The sequence below is a fragment of the Podarcis vaucheri genome (genome assembly GCF_965113315.1).
Source record: "Podarcis vaucheri genome assembly, chromosome: 16".
NCBI classification, from domain to species: Eukaryota; Metazoa; Chordata; class Lepidosauria; order Squamata; family Lacertidae; genus Podarcis; species Podarcis vaucheri.
In genome coordinates this window covers 2,938,581-2,956,830 of record NC_138754.1, presented here as the reverse complement: position 1 = coordinate 2,956,830, position 18,250 = coordinate 2,938,581, and the positions used below count along the sequence as shown (strand labels likewise).

At 50.1% G+C, this 18,250-nt stretch overlaps 1 protein-coding gene across 2 annotated transcripts in view; it reads left to right on the top strand.

Annotated features, from left to right (window-relative positions):
- SNX27 (sorting nexin 27) overlaps positions 1 to 2,812 on the top strand; it is a 45,528-nt gene extending 42,716 nt beyond the window's left edge. For both annotated transcript variants that reach the window (XM_082202239.1, XM_082202238.1), the window contains exons 12-13: positions 1,201 to 1,263; positions 2,583 to 2,812. In XM_082202239.1, the coding sequence (XP_082058365.1) occupies positions 1,201 to 1,263; positions 2,583 to 2,630 (111 nt within the window). In that variant the 3' untranslated portion in view covers positions 2,631 to 2,812. The remainder of the gene's footprint in view (positions 1 to 1,200; positions 1,264 to 2,582) is intronic.
- The last annotated feature ends 15,438 nt before the right edge of the window (positions 2,813 to 18,250 follow it).

Genomic DNA, 18,250 nt, shown 5'->3' with positions numbered 1-18,250 from the left:
ACAGGTGGAGAAAGGCTGTACTAGAGCATCTGGTTGGCTATTTTGCGAACAGGATAATGGACTAGGTGGTGCCTCTTTGGCCTGATCCGGTAGGCCTTGTCTTATGAGTAACAGTGTGGAGGGCTCTCGCCTTCATCATCATCATCATCAAAATATTTTTTTATTTATATCCTGCCCTTCCCAGTTCAAAAGCCGGGCTCAGGGCGGCTAACAACAAATGTAAAACACTTAATTGTAAAAGCAGCATAAAGTACAGTATAAAAACATGAATAACAATAAAAATCAAAAAATCAATTTAGGGGAAATAAGCTTTGGATAATCCCAGGGCTAGCTGGCTGAATTGGTCCTACTTGGGCCAGTGAGGCGGCCAGGGGAGAATTAGCTGTGGGGTCTCAGAGCGGGTAATCTTCATAAAAGGGGAAGGGGAGGGAAGAGAAGGGAAATAAAAGAACAGGCTGAATTCAAATTAAAAGCTAGGTGGAATAGCTCTGTCTTACAGGCCCGACGGAAGGAGGTTAAATCCTGCAGGGCCCTGGTCTCATGGGACAGAGCATTCCAGCAGGTCGGAGCCAACACTGAGAAGGCCCTGGCCCTGGTGGAGGATAGTCTTACTTCCTTAGGGCCTGGGACCTCTAAGCTATGGTTCTTCATGGACCTTAAGGTCCTTTGCGGGGCAGACCAGGAGAGGCAGTCCCGTAATTATGAGGGCCCTAAGCCTCACTGTGGACTTGCTGGAAGAATATTTTTACCCACCGTGAGAATGAAGCTGTTGAATCCGCAGAGCCCGTTGACCTCATCTAGCTTCAGGGCTCTTATGTGGCACGTGCAAGCCAAGAACTGGAAGAGCTGCCATTTTTATTATCGCTGGGAGCCAGTGGAACGTTGCCTCCAAATTCCTGGCTGCCTCCTTAGTCTTCCCACCCCGCCTAGTGCACCTCCAGATGTTTCGGACTACAACTCCCACAATCCCCTGCTGGCATAGCCATGTGACGTTGGGGCTGGCAGGAACAGTGCAGGCGGTCAGAGCCCATTTGGAGGGTGCACCTGGTTTGGGGAAGACAAGCGATCTGTCAAGGTGGACCTCAAGAGGTTTGATTGGAAGGGTGGAGGAAGAGGCGGGGCTGACACCTCTGCTCCTGGAGCTGATTGGCCGCCGCTCGCTTCCATACTTCCTCTTAAAACAATCCTGTCCTTTCAAAGGTGGAGGAAGAGGCGACAGACAAGGATAACAAGAACTGCAGTAAAGACAACATGTGCAGCAAGGTAAGGGGATGAAGACTCTCCCAACCCCCCAGTTTTCTAGCGCAAGTGCAGGATGAGAGCTCTGCTTCTTTTCCGTGTTGTGCGGAACGTGTTTGAGGTTGGGAAGAGCTAACCCCACTCTCTGGTCTGCTTCAAAGAGGCGCCCAGTTTCAAACTGGGCCGAGACGTCTTCCAAGACTTGATCTGGCTCAAAACAGCAGTTTCTAAGTGTTGCTAATAATATTAATAGGGACACGGGTGGCGCTGTGGTCTAAACCACAGAGCCTAGGGCTTGCTGGTCAGAAGGTCGGCGGTTCGAATCCCCGCGACGGGGTGAGCTCCCGTTGCTCGGTCCCTGCTCCTGCCAACCTAGCAGTTCGAAAGCACGTCAAAGTGCAAGTAGATAAATAGGTACTACTCTGGCAGGAAGGTGAACAGCGTTTCCGTGCGCTGCTCTGGTTCGCCAGAAGCGGCTGAGTCATGCTGGCCACATGACCCGGAAGCTGTACGCCGGCTCCCTCGGCCAGTAAAGCAAGATGAGCGCCGCAACCCCAGAGTCGGTCACGACTGGACCTAATGGTCAGGGGTCCCTTTACCTTTAATATTATTAATAAAGTTAAGCCTGCAGCTTACTGCGGGAGTTCGTTCCATTCTGGGGATAGCGCCTAAGGCCAAAATTGCAAACAGACAAAGCAGGTTGGGTTCATTGGTGGGTGGGGTTGCCAAAGTCATTATTTTCCCCAGAACCCTGCTCTCTTTCCGCCCCCCCCTTTATTTATATATTTCCCGCCATACATGTCAAGCTGAATGCGCACGAGTTTAACGTGCAGACATTGTGGGCTTAGCATAATAATAATTTGCAGTTGAAGTGGTAATTGGCGTGGCCCAGTGGTCAAGGATTTGGGAATCCCAACATCATCTTTGCACCACGGGTGGTCCTCCCTCAATCCCTGCTTTGAAAGTGCTCTTCTGAGCATGCCCAGTATCACTTTTCCTGCTTGAAATCTTGGGATTTGTAGTTTCTTTGCCTGGGGAAACTGACTTTCCATCACTCCAGGGCAAGGCGGTGTGTGCCTGAGCCCAAGCTGAGGACCTGGGTCTACTGGCCGGCCGGCCAACCTCGTTTTATTAACTTTCGCCTCCTGCTGTTCCCCCGCCGCTGAAGGTGCCCATGAAAGCCCCTTCCGAGGATTTTGTCAGCGTTCACCAGGAATGCTTTCGCAACCCTGGCAGCTTTTAAGGCAGATTTTGTGGGGAGGGTCTGTGTCCGTAGATCACTTTTTCCATTGCTTCTCTTGGTATCTCAGCCGTTGTTCTCTCTCTTTTGGTCTCCTTTCCAGAACATCTTTCAGATGATGCGGACACAGCACAGAGACATTACGACTTAGCCTCGCGGCCGCCATGGACAAAAACAGACAACCACACACAGACACACACACACAGACAGACAGACCGAGAAGCAAAACGTATTATCCCTTTCCCCGCCCCCCCTTCCTGAAAATTAACACTTTTAAAAACGAAAAGGAGAGAGGGGAAAATGGTTTATTGTATTAAAGCCCTTAAAACTAAATATTAATAATACCATTTGTGAATTTCATGTTAAATCAACTGGGGGGGGCGGGGGGGGGCAGGCAGGGATCCAGCCAAGCTGTTGGAAGCAGGAAGGGTGGGAAGAGAGGGAGGTGGGAGCAGGGAATCCCGTTTCTTACCACCGAAAATTATGGGGGGGGGGGTCTTCTCCCCCCCCCACAGTTTGCCCCCCTTCCTGTTGTTCAAAGATGGACTCTGCTGAGGGTTTTTTTCTGTTCTTTCCTTTTCCTTTTTTTTTTTAAACAAACTGGATATAGAAATGTACATCCATTTGCACTGTTTGGACATATATATGTATGTATGTAAAAAAAATTATATATACAAACTATCACACACGTATATACATATATATATACTTTCATCTCGGCGGCCGTTTAACTTTCAGAATGCTTACATTTCTACACGGAGTTTTCCTTCCTCCGGAATTTGTCACGGTGGTGCTTCTTTTTCCTCTTGTAAAAAATAAATAAATCTGGAACCGGGAAGAGAGGGGGCGGGAACGGAAAACAGCATGAAGGGAGCTGCCTTTGCTCTCATTCATAGGAATTAACTGGAGCCGAAACAAATTTCAAATGCCATCATCGTCCATTCCCAAATTTTGAAACCATGAAAGAAGTTTGAATTTCAATGCTTGAAGCCCCTTTTAAATGTGTGTGTGTGTGTGAGAGAGAGAATTTCTTCCCCCTGTTTTTGTGGCTGCGTTTTGGGATGTCGGCAGGAGAATTGGGGGGAAGTCTCTGGACAGAAAGCATTTCAGGAAAAACACTTTTGGTTCCAACTGGATTGAAACATCCAAGTTGTGTTTGTAATTCTGGAATTTCAGCTTGAAGATTTTGTTGGGTTTTTTTTGTGGGGGGCAGTGTTGAAAAATTGCATCTGGGCGCCTTGGCTATTCCGGGCTTATAACACCTACTCCCCCCGTCACCCCCCACCCTTGTGGCATTTGAGATTTTGTCAGTGTCACCGCCACACATTTAAAATTGAGCAAAGTGGGGCTAGATGAGAAGAGGAGGTGAAAGAAGATTCCACCCTCCCTCCTTACTACAACCCACCATCATGGAAACATGATTGTTGCTTGAACTGCTAGCTGGCGCAGCCATGATCGGCAGCTGGAGAGTTCTGCCCTATTCCCCTCCCAGAACTACAATTCCCTGTGTGTTTTAACAGTCAGTCCCTCCTCCCAAGGCACTCCGGAAATCGCTGCTTCCCAGGATTCTTGGGGAGGGGGAACCGTGACTGTTTAAAGCATAGCTGTCAACGTTTCCCTTTTTCAAAGGGAAATTCCCTTATTCCGAATAGGATTCTTCGCAAGAAAAGGGAAAAGTTGACAGCTTTGGTTTAAAGTGGTATCATAGCGCTTTGAATGTGTGGTGCAAATGTGGCCAAGGCGAGGAGAAGCCGTGTCTTCCCCATCCTCTTTCTTTCAAAGCATTTATGGCTCGAGATTTCCTGCCAGGAGGCGTACCAAGAGTGGTGGGGCCGGGTCTGTTGCAGGCCAGTTTCCGGCCTCCAAAACAACACGGGAGATGATGGCCGAGTAAGCCGGAGTGGTGGCCTGTTCTCAGCCAGGCTTCCAGAGCAGGGAAAGCCCGGCAGGGGGTTGGACTCGATGGCCCTTGCGGTTTCTTCCAACTCTATGATTCTATGAAAGCAGGGTGGTGTGTGCGCGTTCGTGTGCCCAGTGTCTGGAGAAGGCTGGTCCCATGGTCACAGCTTTAAGGCACATACTGTAGGCAGAGGAGCTAAATCATTTGCCCACATTTTAGAAGTAGGGGCTGCAGTTGGGCTTAATGGAAAAGTAGGGTGTGAGAACATGCCCAAGCAGGTGTGACTTCACTGCCGCTGGACATACACTTGGATGCTTTTCTGAGGCTTTCCCCACAAGTTCAAGAGTCAACACCTGACTTGAGAGTGTAAGAAAAGCCCTTCGAAGCAGGGCTAAAGGCCCATCGAGCCCTGCTTCTCGCTCTCCCACTGGCCAGCCAGGAGCAGCAGGGCAAGAAATCCTTAGTTGTAGTTTCCAAGTCACCTTCAAAGGTAGCGCCACGCAGAGCGCATTGCAGTAGTCCAAGCAGGAGATAACTAGAGCATGCACCACTCTGGCGAGACAGTCCGTGGGCAGGGAGGGTCTCATCCTGCATACCAGATGGAGCTGGGAGACAGCTGCCCGGGACACAGAATTGACCTGCATCTTCATGGAGAGCTGTGAGTCCAGAGAGTAGGAAGCTACAGTGTGTATGCCAGAGAAGGATCTTTGCTCAAAGAGTGAGCATGTCAAAGGTCCCAGGTTCCATCCTCAACATCTCCAGATATGACTGGAAGAGATCCCTGCCTGAAACCCTGCAGAGCTAGTTGTTGTGGACAGTCCTGAGCTACATTGTCCAGTGGCCTGTCTTGCTCGAAGGCAGCATCTTACATCCTTGTTGAAACCTGCCTTACTCAGAACCATGAGGTGTGGAATGGCGTTCTGTTTCAAGGGCAAAGGCCATAGCTCATATGGGAGAGCGGCCAGAAGGTCCCTGGGCTTCCTGGTAGAGCTGAGAACGTCCCTTACCTGAAACTGGGAGGATCTCTGCAAGTCAGTGTGGGCTTTGCTGAGCTGGAGGGACCCCAATGGTTTGCCTTCCTCTGTTGCTAAGGCAGCAGCCCCAAGCGGTGCCCTGGAGGAAACTGGGCAGGCAGGTGAAATGACCCCCTCTGATGCCTCAAACACCTATGGTGTGTCCCTCCCTCCCTTCCCATGTAGAACAAGAATTGCCCCCAAACTGTTATCCCCGTAGGCTGGCCAGCGCTCTCCAGGTCTTAAGGTAAGGCTTCATCTGTGTTTGAGGCTAGGATTCCCTCCTGGGGCGGGCAGTGTGCTGTGTGCCTCTGAGCTAGTGCAGAGCGCTTTCCCTCCTGGCCGAGTGACTCCAGGCAGCCTCTGTTCCCCTCTCTTTTTAGAAGAAGTTCAGACATGGAAGGCACACAGAACTTTCTAGCCAGTCAACTTATTTCCTCAACTTATCGCATCATTCCAGGCAAGGCAAGCCTCACCTTTGCTTTTCAGCTGTTCCTCCTCTGAGAGAGAGTTCTTTCAGGAGCCGGTTCAAGCATGAGTAGCTGCAGGCACCAGCCGCAGCCAGAGAAGCGTTAGAAAGAAATTGAGTCCATCTTGTTTGCTGGAGCTTCAGGAAGTTCAAACTTCTTTTTTTTAGGTTTTTGGGGAGAGGAGACGGGAGTTTTCTAGGGGATTTTTGGGCTGGGGATTTCTGGTAGCCAGAAACATCTGTGGAGGAGCAGAAAGGAGTATTTATAATGGCTGATAAAACGAGCTATTGAGTGACTCTGCCTATTTTTGCATTGTCAGGGGCTGTGGAGACTTCTGTTAACAACCCTGACATTGGGTATGGGGAACCTCTGTCCCTCCAGGAGCCTCTGAGCCACAGCTCCCATGATTGACCACGCAAAAGTTCAGCCAAGGTTCCCCACCCCTCCCTTAACTTCTCAAACGTGTATCTCCCAAGACACAGCTATTACATGGAGGTTTGTTACAGTCCATTATGCATTCAGTTTATCAGTCGCACAACACAGAAGGGGTCTCTGAGCAGATTGCTAAATGTTTTAAACATGATGCGTGACATGAAATCGGGGAGCGAGGAGAGCAGTGCGTCGCAGTAGCTAGAGGTGGTCCTCTTGAGGAATTTGAAACAACCACATGTTCATTCAAAATCCAATTGAAGCTAGTTTAATTTGACAAAACCGAACTTGATACGGTGATGCCAGCTTCTCAAAGTCTTAAGAGGCATCGACACCTCTGGCACACCCCCCCCCCTTGCCGCTTAGTGCTCCGTCGCAAGGCCATCCCATCATCCACTTTAGGAACCTCTAACAGCTGAAAACATTATTCCACCCGGTGATCACAGGGTTGCCAGGAACACTATTCTTTAGCCCTGTGAGCAACAGGGACGTTTTCAACTTCCTCAAACGTCATAAAGATGGAGACAGATACATTGCACTGGGGGGACATTGCGCAACCAGGGGACCACCACCCAGAAGGCCCCGCCATGGGTCAGTGTCAACGAGGCATCACTGCTGTTATAGGCAGATGTTTCTCCTCTCCATAGAAGTCCCTGCAATGTGCTCTTACATCTTCAACTTGATTTGCAACAATTTTGACCTCTGGTTTTAAAACGTTGGCTTTTACCTTCGTTGACGTGGCTGCGGTTCTGATGTTGCTCTCTCCGGTAAGAACTTGCAGGAGAAATTGGGGCAGAGCCCCGTCAGGGTACCCAACTTGGTCTCGTTCGGGTGCTGTTGAACTCCCATCATATCCATCCTTGACCATCGGCCTTGCTGGCTGCAACTGGGAGCTGGACTCGGGGGACTTCCAGAGGGCGACCATGTTTGCTGCTCCTGCGCTAGGGAGAAAAGTTTTTGGCGTGGTGGTCTCAGCCCTGGGAATTGCCCCCTTTTGCCTGCCAAAGCAACTCGGGGGTCTTAGCAAAGGTCCATTGGCCACCAGGAAGCCCACGCTTGGGGCGTGAAAGCCCAGTGGGCCTGCTCCACCACTTGGCATTCGGAGGTAGACTGCCTCTGACGCTGGAGGTTCTGTAACCGTTATGACCGGTTGTTACCAGCACGCCTCCCTATTTAAAGCCATCTAAGTTGGTGGTGCTCTCCGCACTTTGTGGCTGCAAATTCATTGTGTGAAGCACCTTGCAGGGTGTTGGTGTGCGAGAGGAAGGGGCCAGTGAGTTGTGTAGCCTTGCGCACACTGAAATCCAGAACCTTGCCACCTGTCAGCAGCTGGTCCCCACCCAGCCCAGAAACACGGCAGTAGGAGAACCATGAGGAATCCTGGGAGCGACTCGCAAGTAAAATGGAAAGGAGGCAGTGTGCTGAGAGGTGAGAGTTTATGCTCTGAGCACAGATTCGTTCCTGGGCAAAGCTTCAACCCTCTGGGCCCTTGACAGCAAGAACCCAGAACTCATCAAAACTTGTGGCAAAGCTTGGACTGGGCTGCTTTAGGTGGCGGCGGGAGCTGTGTGATTGCTCTCCTAAAGAACATTACAATGAAACTTCCTGTATGTGGAAATCTAGCATGCAAGGCTGAAGCCTAGCTGTCTCCTTGACATGCGAGATTTCTCTGTTAGGGAATAAAAACCCCCCCTATAAATCAGAGTAACTCAAGAGCCCCAAGTCGCCTTCTCCCTTCACACCCCAAATATAATCTTGGTCGTTTCTTTGCAATTGGAAGATTTTTTTATTTTTTGCTATGCACAGATCAGTTTGGCGGAAAAGCAAATATCAGTGGCCCCCAGGGGGAAAGAACAGCATGCCTCTCAATTCTCCTGAATATATGAGCTGCATCACTTGAAAGTAGATTCCGGTCCTTTGCCCTAGGCAAGATTTCCTCCCCTTCCCTCACTAATCGGCTCTCTGGCAATCCAGATTAAATCCGTCAAGTGCGTGGAAGCACGAATGCCTTCCATATGCATTGCACCTGTTTTTCTCTTGCTTCTCACGCTCCTCTCCTCCCTGAATTTCCCTCCTGCTTTGCAAGCGACATGTAGGTGTGTGTTTTTTTAAAAAAGGCATCCCTTCCGGCTTCCTTTAACGCATCTTCATTTTCATTTTCCGAGCTGGTGACTTCTCTTCCTTTTTTTTTTTAAAAAAGGAATTACTCACAAAGCCATCCCTGGCGGCAACTCCAACGAGCCGTGTAAGCTAAGCAGGAATTTATTTATTTCGCCCCTAAATGGGTCAGGGTGTTTGTGTTTTTGTACAACAGCTCGGTGCATTCCTAATTTGAATATTCAGGAGCTACATTTTCTTTTTTTCGATGGAGAGGCTATTCTTAGCAGCAGTAACAGGATAAAGCTCCCAAGCAGCCGCCAGGCTATGCCGGGTGATGTCAAAAGCCAATGTTTGTGGGGTACGTGTCGGCAACTGGCTGCTTCCAAAGCCACGTCCTCCCTTCCAGTTGGGGGCACAGTTTGGCCCCCACGTTGCATCTGGGACCAGCATGGCCTTCGTGGGCTCGTGCCAAAGCCAGGAACAGCACCCTTAAGGTGAATTTGTTGGCTTATTGGTGCCTTTCTGGGACGCGGGTGGCCCTGTGGGTTAAACCACAGAGCCTAGGACTTGCTGGTCAGAAGGTCGGCGGTTCGATTCCCCGTGACAGGGTGAGCTCCCGTTGCTCGGTCCCTGCTCCTGCCAACCTTGCAGTTCCAAAGCACGTCAAAGTGCAAGTAGATAAATGGGTACCGCTCCGGCGGGAAGGTAAACGGTGTTTCCATGCGCTGCTCTGGTTCACCAGAAGCGGCTTAGTCCTGCTGGCCACATGACCTGGAAGCTGTACGCCGGCTCCCTCGGCCAATAAAGCGAGATGAGCGCCGCAACCCCACGGCCACGACTGGACCTAATGGTCAGGGGTCCCTTTACCTTTACCTTTACGGTGCCTTTCTGTATTGTATATGCTTTCCTGGGCAAAGTTGCCGCTTAATCACAGCCTTCTCCGGTCTTATTTTCTTGTCTGTGGGAGGAAAATAACTCATCTACTCCCCTGCCTGAAACTCTGGAGACCTGCTGCCAATCAGTGTAGACCATGTTGAGCTAGGCAAACTCAGGGCCCAGCTTCCTATGCCCGTCTTCAAACCAGCCCTTTATTCCGAACCATGAGGACTGGAAACTTGGGAGCTGTTCTCAGAGGAAGGGCCACAGCTCAGTCTCGGAGCCCGTGTATTGCGTGCAAAATGTCCCAGGTTCGAACCACAGCATCCCCAGGTAAGGCTGAGAATGCCCCCCACCCAAAACCTGAAGAGATGCTGCCAGCCAGTGCAGTCACAACACTGAGCGAGAAGTACCAAAAGGAGCTCCCGACACCCCTGTGTTGTTGCATTTTGGAGAACAGCCTGTTAGCTCGTCAGCAGAATGTGTTGCTCCTAATCCCTGTGCCTACTGTTTGGGAAAGGTTGAGCAGTGCAGATGAACCCAGAGATGTTTCCAGCTCAAGTTTCTGGAGAAGCAGGTTTCATGTTTTGAGAGGTGAGGGAGACCATGAGATCTTGGAAGATCACGGACGACTCCATCAAGCCTTGGTGGACCAGATGTGAGACTTCCGGGCTTGACAGCAGCTTGGCGGATGTTTTCGAGGCAGAAGGCCCTGGGTTCTTTTCTAGTTGAAAGTCCGCCTTGCAGAGTCCGGTTGCAAAGACCCCTCTCTCTGCCTGACTTCCAGATATTGCTGGTCAACATGAGCAGCAAGGTGACACAGCAGTCTGGCTCCATTTAAGACAGCTTCATATTTAACATTTGGTTGCTTTGAATCATCAATACTGCAATTCCGCGGACGTGGGTGGCGCTGTGGTCTAAACCACAGAGCCTAGGACTTGCCGATCAGAAGGTCGGCGGTTTGAATCCCCGCGACGGGGTGAGCTCCCATTGCTCAGTCCCTGCTCCTGCCAACCTAGCAGTTCGAAAGCATATCAAAGTGCAAGTAGATAAATAGGTACCACGCCAGCGGGAAGGTAAACGGCGTTTCTGTGTGCTGCTCTGGTTCACCAGAAGCGGCTTAGTCATGCTGGCCACATGACCTGGAAGCTGGACGCCGGCTCCAATAAAGCGAGATGAACGTCGCAACCCCAGAGTCAGCTACGACTGGACCTAATGGTCAGGGGTCCCTTTACCTTTTTTACTGCAATTCCGTACTTAAGGAGTGGGGAACCTGAGGGCTGAATGTGGCCCTTCAGCTGTTTCCACCCGGCCCTCGGAGCTTTCATGAGGCCATGCCCCTCACCAGCCTTGCATCCATTGCTCCACCCACTTTTGGCCCCGCCCACATCTGGCATGTGACCCCCCAGAAGAGTCCCAAGAAGTCCGAACATCAGACTTGGCCAACCCCTGCCCCACCGAAGTAATTGGGGCTTGCTTCTGAGTCAGCCTGCCTCACCTTGCATTGCACACAGCTTTTAAAAATTGAGTTTTAATAGGCAGGGGGTCTCCACTTTGTGCCAAAAGATCTCCAGCAAAGCAACATGAACCCTACAACTGCTTTTTGAACAAAAGCCTTTGGTTGCATTATCCTTGCATTTCCCGGGAGCATTTCACGTGTTACGTAACACAGGTTTCTAACACCTTTTGGGCATGAGAGAGAGAAAGAGAAAAAGCCTCTGAAAGTGACTGTTGTTGAATGCAAGAGCCTCAAGTGTTGGACAAATACGTAAATCACTCACACACCCTGAACCAAATGCTAGAATGGCCACAGTCCGTCCCTATGCTTTAGCTAAGCCAGCATGTTGTTGTTTAGTCGTTTAGTCGTGTCCGCCTCTTCGTGACCCCCTGGACCAGAGCATGCCAGGCACTCCTGTCTTCCACTGCCTCCCGCAGTTTGATCAAACTCATGCTGGTAGCTTCAAGAACACTGTCCCACCATCTCGTCCTCTGTCGTCCCCTTCTCCTTGTGCCCAACATCTTTCCCAACATCAGGGTCTTTTCCAGGGAGTCTTCTCTTCTCATGAGGTGGCCAAAGTCTTGGAGCCTCAGCTTCAGGATCTGTCCTTCCAGTGAGCACTCAGGGCTGATTTCCTTCAGAATGGAGAGGTTGGATCTTCTTGCAGTCCATGGGACTCTCAAGAGTCTCCTCCAGCACCAGAATTCAAAAGCATCCATTCTTTGGCGATCAGCCTTCTTTATGGTCCAGCTCTCACTTCCATACATCACTACTGGGATAACCATAGCTTTTACTATACGAACCTTTGTTGGCAAGGCCAGCCTGGTGCCCTGTTTTGCAGCTTGCATGGTGAGTGCTTCGGGGTCCTGATGTTCAATGCCCCCCCACAACCTGCTGGTGATCCCTGCCGCCGTAGCTTCTGACATTTAATCAGGTTTTGGGCATTTTAACGCTTTTCCCCAAGCTTGAGGACTAGCACCTTATATACAAAGCAAAAAGAAGAGCCCCTGGGGTACTCAGAATACTGAATTCCTTGTCCAATTGCAGATTCAGTCATCCTTGTGCCGTGGAGAGAGGATATAGGCGCAAGTAAATTAACCCTCTGCAAGGACCAAACGGAGAAGCCGTTCTTTTTTTTAGTAGCCTGACTCCCCCAGGCACAGACTCTTCAAACGGCTTTCTTCAGACTGCGTAACCTGTCAGCGAGAAGGAGGAAGCCAATAGTAGCGTATTAACAGCATATTTCAGATTCTGGACTGCCAAACCCTCTTGCCAGCAGCTGTCAGTCTTTCTACAGGGCGGGGACGGGGGGCGTCCTTCGGGGAGCAGAGCAGCCGCCTTTGCATGCAGAAAGAGTCCCAGGTTCATTCCCGACACCTTTTAAAAAGTAAACAGGAAAGTCTCATTTGAGGGCCTCTGGCAGAGTTTGACAATACTGGGCTGGGGGGTCACTGGTCCGATTCGAAGAATGGTTGAGGGACCTGGGTTTCTTTAACCTGGAGAAAAGGAGTCAAAGGTGATAGGAGAACCACCTTGAAATATCTGCCGCATAGAAGATGGAGCCAGTAGGACCCAAACCGATGGATTTGGATTCCAAGGACGGAGATTCCGTCTAAACATTAGGAAGAACTTTCTGACGGTAAGAACTGTTTGACTGTGGAATGGACTCCCTTGGGAGATTTTTAAGCAGAGGCTGGAAAGGATCTTTGATGCAGGGGCTGGATTAGATCAGGGGTCAGCAAGGTTTACCGGCCATGGGCTGGATCACTCTCACAGAGATCATCCGTAGGCCGGACTGGCGCAGCGCGATGCCGGAAATTGCTTCTGCGCATGCCCAGATGCCGAAAGCTGCGCCTGCACAGATGCAATTTTCAGTGTCTGGACATGTGCAGATGCGATTTACAGCGCCAGTGGCGTAGCGTGGGTTGTCAGCACCCGGGGCAAGGCAAGTAATTTGCGCCCCCTAACCCGTGGATTTGCGCCCCCTAACCCTAACCCCCAGATGTTGCGCCCGGTGCGGCCGGCCCCCCTGCACACCCCACGCTACGCCACTGTACAGCGCCACTCGGTGAGTCCCCACGCTGCGCTGGTTTAGCGCAGCGGGCGGGGTACTCTCCGAGTGGGCAGCTCGGGGGCCGGTAAAACGGTCCGTGGGCTGCATCCAGCCCAAGGGCCGTACGTTGCTGACCCCTGGACTAGATGGCTCTCAGGCTCCCTTCTAACTCTACAATTCTATGATAATTATATTCTTAGGAGTTCTTCTCTCTCCACCCCCAATTCCTAAATTTAACATGCTTGGCGCTATCTTCAGACAGGGAAATGGGCTTTGGTGGGTCTTGTTTTGAGCTCTGCTCGTCTGCCTTTGAGCAAAGGCACCGTCTGCGGCTGCTGAGAGCCCCTCCAGGACTAGATTGCGTTTGTGACGCACGTGCCTTTGTTGGGTCACCCCCCCATTCTTCCCACCTTGAGATGAAGCATGTTAAAAGCAGAAAGGATCCCCCCCCCGTGAAAGGCACCGATCGTGAAAATCCGACTGCCGATTGCATAAAACCGTCTGCAAGCGCCGCGTAAAGGTGGGTGATCGCTGGGCGCATTTACACAATCGGGTGGATTTTCACCACGACGATCACACCAATCACGAAAATCCGCCTGCTGGGGGTGTGAGCGCCTGCATCCTGATCCGCCGGGGGGATATTGTCACCCCCCCAGGCATGACATCTGGGTCGGACCGCACCCCACCTTGCAACGCCCCTGAGAAATGCCACCCCCACCTCAAATCCTGAACAGCTGCTACCAGGTATATAATTCCTATATACCTGGAATTAGTCTAAACATCTGTCTCTGCTCCTCCCTGATGCTGCTTCTAATAATAATAATAATAATAATAATAATAATAATAATAATAATAATAAAAAAATAAACTTTATTTATACCCCACCCTCCCCGGCCAGAGCCGGGCTCAGGTTAGCTAACACTAATAAAATCACAGTAAAAACATAATAGGGTAAAAAAAAAGGGGGGGGAGGAAAAGGAAAAAATGATAATTTTAAAATACAGGTTGAAATGCAATTTAAAATGCAGCCTCATTTTAAAGTAGCTGATAAAAGATGTCCCATTTACGTACTTGAACCAGTCATTCCCGGGTTCTCTGAAGCCATACGGCGCTCTCTTGCTCCCCTGTCTAGTTTTAATTTATTGTAGACATCTCTACATTGTGACTTCCATTGCAGTACCTTGTATTTTTTTTGTTGCACTTTTAAGATTTGGAGGAGAAAACAGATTCTTTTTGTGGGGTGGGGAAGCAAAGGGTAAAAAAAGAAAAACACAAAATCGATTCCCACTTTCCTGCAGTGTTTCATTCTTCATTTTCTTTAGAGCTAACCACTCTTAAAATTTTGTTCGGTAAAAGTCAATTAGTGTAACTAATTGTAACATATTCTTTTAAATAAAATTGATTGATTGATGAAACGTCTAAGCTTTCAGTTGGTCTTGGGGCAGGGATGCGGTGTGAAATTTATACTGGAGACACGTTTCTTAAACGAGTCTGTACATACTTGGAGTTTGCATTAAAACAAAAACACATCTTGTTGCACCTAGATCCTGCAACCTGTATAGCAGACAAGGGGAACCTCACACCCAGATGCCAAATACAGCCCCCGGGACCTTTATATCTGGTCCTTGGGACTCTGTCCAGGCCACGAACCTCCTGATGGATTCTGGCAATGCCTCCTGCTTGCTGGATGGAAGATGGAGGGGCGTGGGTGTGTTGAAACCACCCTCCCCAGCCAAACTCTGGGCGGCTTCCAACAAAATATTAAAATACAGGGATGTGGGTGGCGCTGTGGTCTAAACCACAGAGCCTAGGACTTGCTGATCAGAAGGTCGGCGGTTCAAATCCCCTCTATGGTGGTGAGCTCCCGTTGCTCTGTCCCTGCTCCTCCCAACCTAGCAGTTCGAAAGCACGTCAAAGTGCAAGTAGATAAATGGGTACCGCTCCGGCGGGAAGGTAAACGGCGTTTCCGTGCGCTGCTCTGGTTTGCCAGAAGCGGCTTAGTCCTGCTGGCCACATGACCCGGAAGCTGTACGCCAGCTTTCTTGGCTAATAAAGCAAGATGACCGCTGCAACCCCAGAGTCAGCCACGACTGGACCCAATGGTCAGGGGTCCCTTTACCTTTACCTTTACCTCCCCAGGTCCTAGTCCAATGCTCTTAACCACTACACTAGCCTGGCTCTCTTACTTGGGAGTTAAAATAAAAAAAATCCTTCCAGTAGCACCTTAAAGACCAACTAAATTAGTTCTTGGTATGAGCTTTCGTGTGCATGCACACTTCTTCAGATTACTTGGGAGTTGTAAGCATGACCATTGCAAAGGCTTGAGATATAGAAACTTGCTCAGTGCACCTCCCTGGAAACCTGGCCTCTTCAAAGTGGATGCGGGGAACAAGACCCATTTCTGCCCTTGCCAGGAATGGTGCTTAGACTGCCTGCCCTGCTGGTGGCAAGATTTTTGCAAGCAGAACTACCGTATTTTTCGCCCTATAGGATGCACTTTTTTCCCTCCAAAAATGAAGGGGAAATCTGGGTGCGTCCTATGGGGCGAATGCAGGCTTTTGCTGAAGCTTGGAGAGCGAGAGGGGTCGGTGCGCACCGACCCCTCTCGCTCTCCAGGCTTCAGGAAGACATCTGCAGCCTAGGCAGCCCTGTGGGAGGTCCCGCAGGGATGTCTAGGCTGCGGATAGCAGCCTGCCGCCCAGCGCGAGAGGCGCCCTGAAAGCAGAGCACCCCCCGCGCCGGGCAGACATCTGCAGCGTGTTGGAGCCCTGCAGGAGTTCCCCACAGGGCTCCCCACACTGCGGATAGCAGCCTGCCGCCTGGCGCGAGGGACTCCCCGAAGCAGAGCGCCCCTCACGCCGGGCAGACATCCGCAGCGTGGGGAGCCCTGGAGGAGTTCCTTGCAAGGCTCCCCACACTGTGGATAGCAGCCTGCTGCCCAGCGCGAGGGCGCCCTGAAGCAGAGCGCCCCCCGCGCCAGGCAGACATCCGCAGCGTGGGGAGCCTTGCAGGAGTTCCCTGCAGGGCTCCCCACGCTGCAGATAGCAGCCTGCCGCCCGGCGGGCGATGCGCCCTGAAGCAGAGCGCCCCTCGCGCCAGGCAGACATCGGCCAGCCCCACAAGCTCGGGGGACAGCAGGGAGGCCATCCCGCTGTTCCTTGACCTGGTTCTGTTTCCCCGACCAGCTTTTGGGGGGGGAAATAAAGGGGGAAAAATTCCTTTATTTCCCCCCCAAAAAACCAGGTGCGTCCTATGGGACGGAGCGTCCTATGGGACGAAAAATACGGTACCTTCCCAGCTTTCCAAAAGCATCCTTTCTTTGGTGGCGCGATGGGGAGGCGTGGGAGAGATTATTTAGGATGTCAGAACTCCCCGGGCTGCTTACAGATAGTTGCCAAACGGAAATAAATTTCCCTTCCTCTCTCTAGAGATTTAGCGGCGCCACGGACTTCTCTGACAGCTTTCAACTACGACTTTGTGGGTCAAATCAATAAATATTCCCAAGGGGGAAAGAGGTGGAAGAAAAGAGGAAGAATCTCTGCTAAATGCAGTCTGGGGTTGAAAAAAGAAACAACCAGGAGAGGCAAAGCACCGTTGGAAGGAGGTGAAAACAAAAAGGCTTTTTAAGTATTTATAATCCTAGTACTGATGGCATCTTTTCTCAAGATGCAGGTTTTAGTGTTTTAAAGAGCCCGGCAGGGCTTGGAACAATTCGCCAACATCCCAGGGAGATTTCAAGGCCAGCGAGGAAAGATACTTGTTTGTTTATTTATTACCTTTTCTTCCAAGGAGCTCAAGGTGGTGAGTCTTGTTGTTGTTGTTTAGTCATTTAGTGGTGTCCGCCTCTTTGTGACTCCCTGGACCAGAGCACGCCAGGCACTTCTGTCTTCCACTGCCTCCCTCAGTTTGGTCAAACTCATGCTGGTCGCTTCGAGAACACTGTCCCACCATCTCGTCCTCTGCCGTCCCCTTCTCCTTGTGTCCTCCATCTTTCCCAACATCAGGGTCTTTTCCAGGGAGTCTTCTCTTCTCATGAGGTGGCCAAAGTCTTGGAGCCTCACGACCACCGGTATGAAATTTACGGCATGTAATGCCCTAAAGGAAAATATTATGAAAATGATTTATATGTGGTACATGACCCCAGTCAAGCTTGCAAAAAATTACCATTTGCCTGATAATAAATGTTGGAAATGTAAGGAAACTGAGGGTACTTTCTTTCACCTTTGGTGGACGTGACTGAAGATTAAGGCCTTCTGGGAAATGATATATAATGAAATGAAAAAGGTACTTAAATGTACCTTCCCTAAGAAACCAGAAGCCTTCCTCTTGGGCATTGTCGGCCAATTGGTGCTAAAGAAAGATAGAACATTTTTAATGTATGCTACAACAGCAGCAAGAATACTTATAGCAAAGTATTGGAAGACACAAGATCTACCCACCCTGGAAGAATGGCAGATGAAGGTGATAGACTATATGGGACTGGCAGAAATGACTGGCAGAATCCGAGACCAGGGGAAAGAGACGGCGGATGAAGACTGGAAGAAATTTAAAATTTATCTTAAGAAACATTGCAAAATTAATGAATGCTAAAATGTGGAGGTTTTAGAAAAAAAGGGGATTACAGCTGTAAAGATTAAGCTAAAAGAAAAGAAAAGAATACAATTAGATAAAATTAAGGGTGAGGATTTGCTGAACCAAATTTGAAATTGGAATGCAGAAAGGAGAGGTATGAGGAGGTCGGTGAAGTAGGTTTTAAGAAAATAAGATTTTGAAATTATACTTGTTTGTTTTGTGTCTGTTTGTCTATAGTATGTAATGTGTATGTTTATATAATTTGTGAAAATTTAATAAATATTATTTTAAAAAAACAAAACAAAGTCTTGGAGCCTCAGCTTCAGGATCTGTCCTTCCAGGGAGCACTCAGGGCTGATTTCCTTCAGAATGGAGAGGTTTGATCTTCTTGCAGTCCATGGGACTCTCAAGAGTCTCCTCCAGCACCAGAATTCAAAAGCATCAATTCTTCGGCGATCAGCCTTCTTGATGGTCCAGCTCTCACTTCCATACATCACTACTGGGAAAACTGTAGCTTTAACTATAAGGACCTTTGTTGGCAAGGTGATGTCTCTGCTTTTTAAGATGCTGCTGGTGAGTCTCGTTCTCCCTATTTTATCCTCCCAACAACCCTCCGAGGTAGGTTAGACTGAGAAGATGTCTCTGGCCCAAGGCTGCCCAGTGAGTTTTATACCCGAGTGAGGAGTCAGACCCAGATCTCCCAGGTTAATCATTGCACCACACTCCCTCTGCTTTAAGGGAGCGGTGGGGGAACCTCAAATGCGGCCCCTTGGTCCTCTTTCTCTGGCCCTCAGAACCTTCCCCAGGCCCCACTCCTCTCTGGTCCTGCTCTGCATCCTCTTGGCTGGGCTGCATCCCTA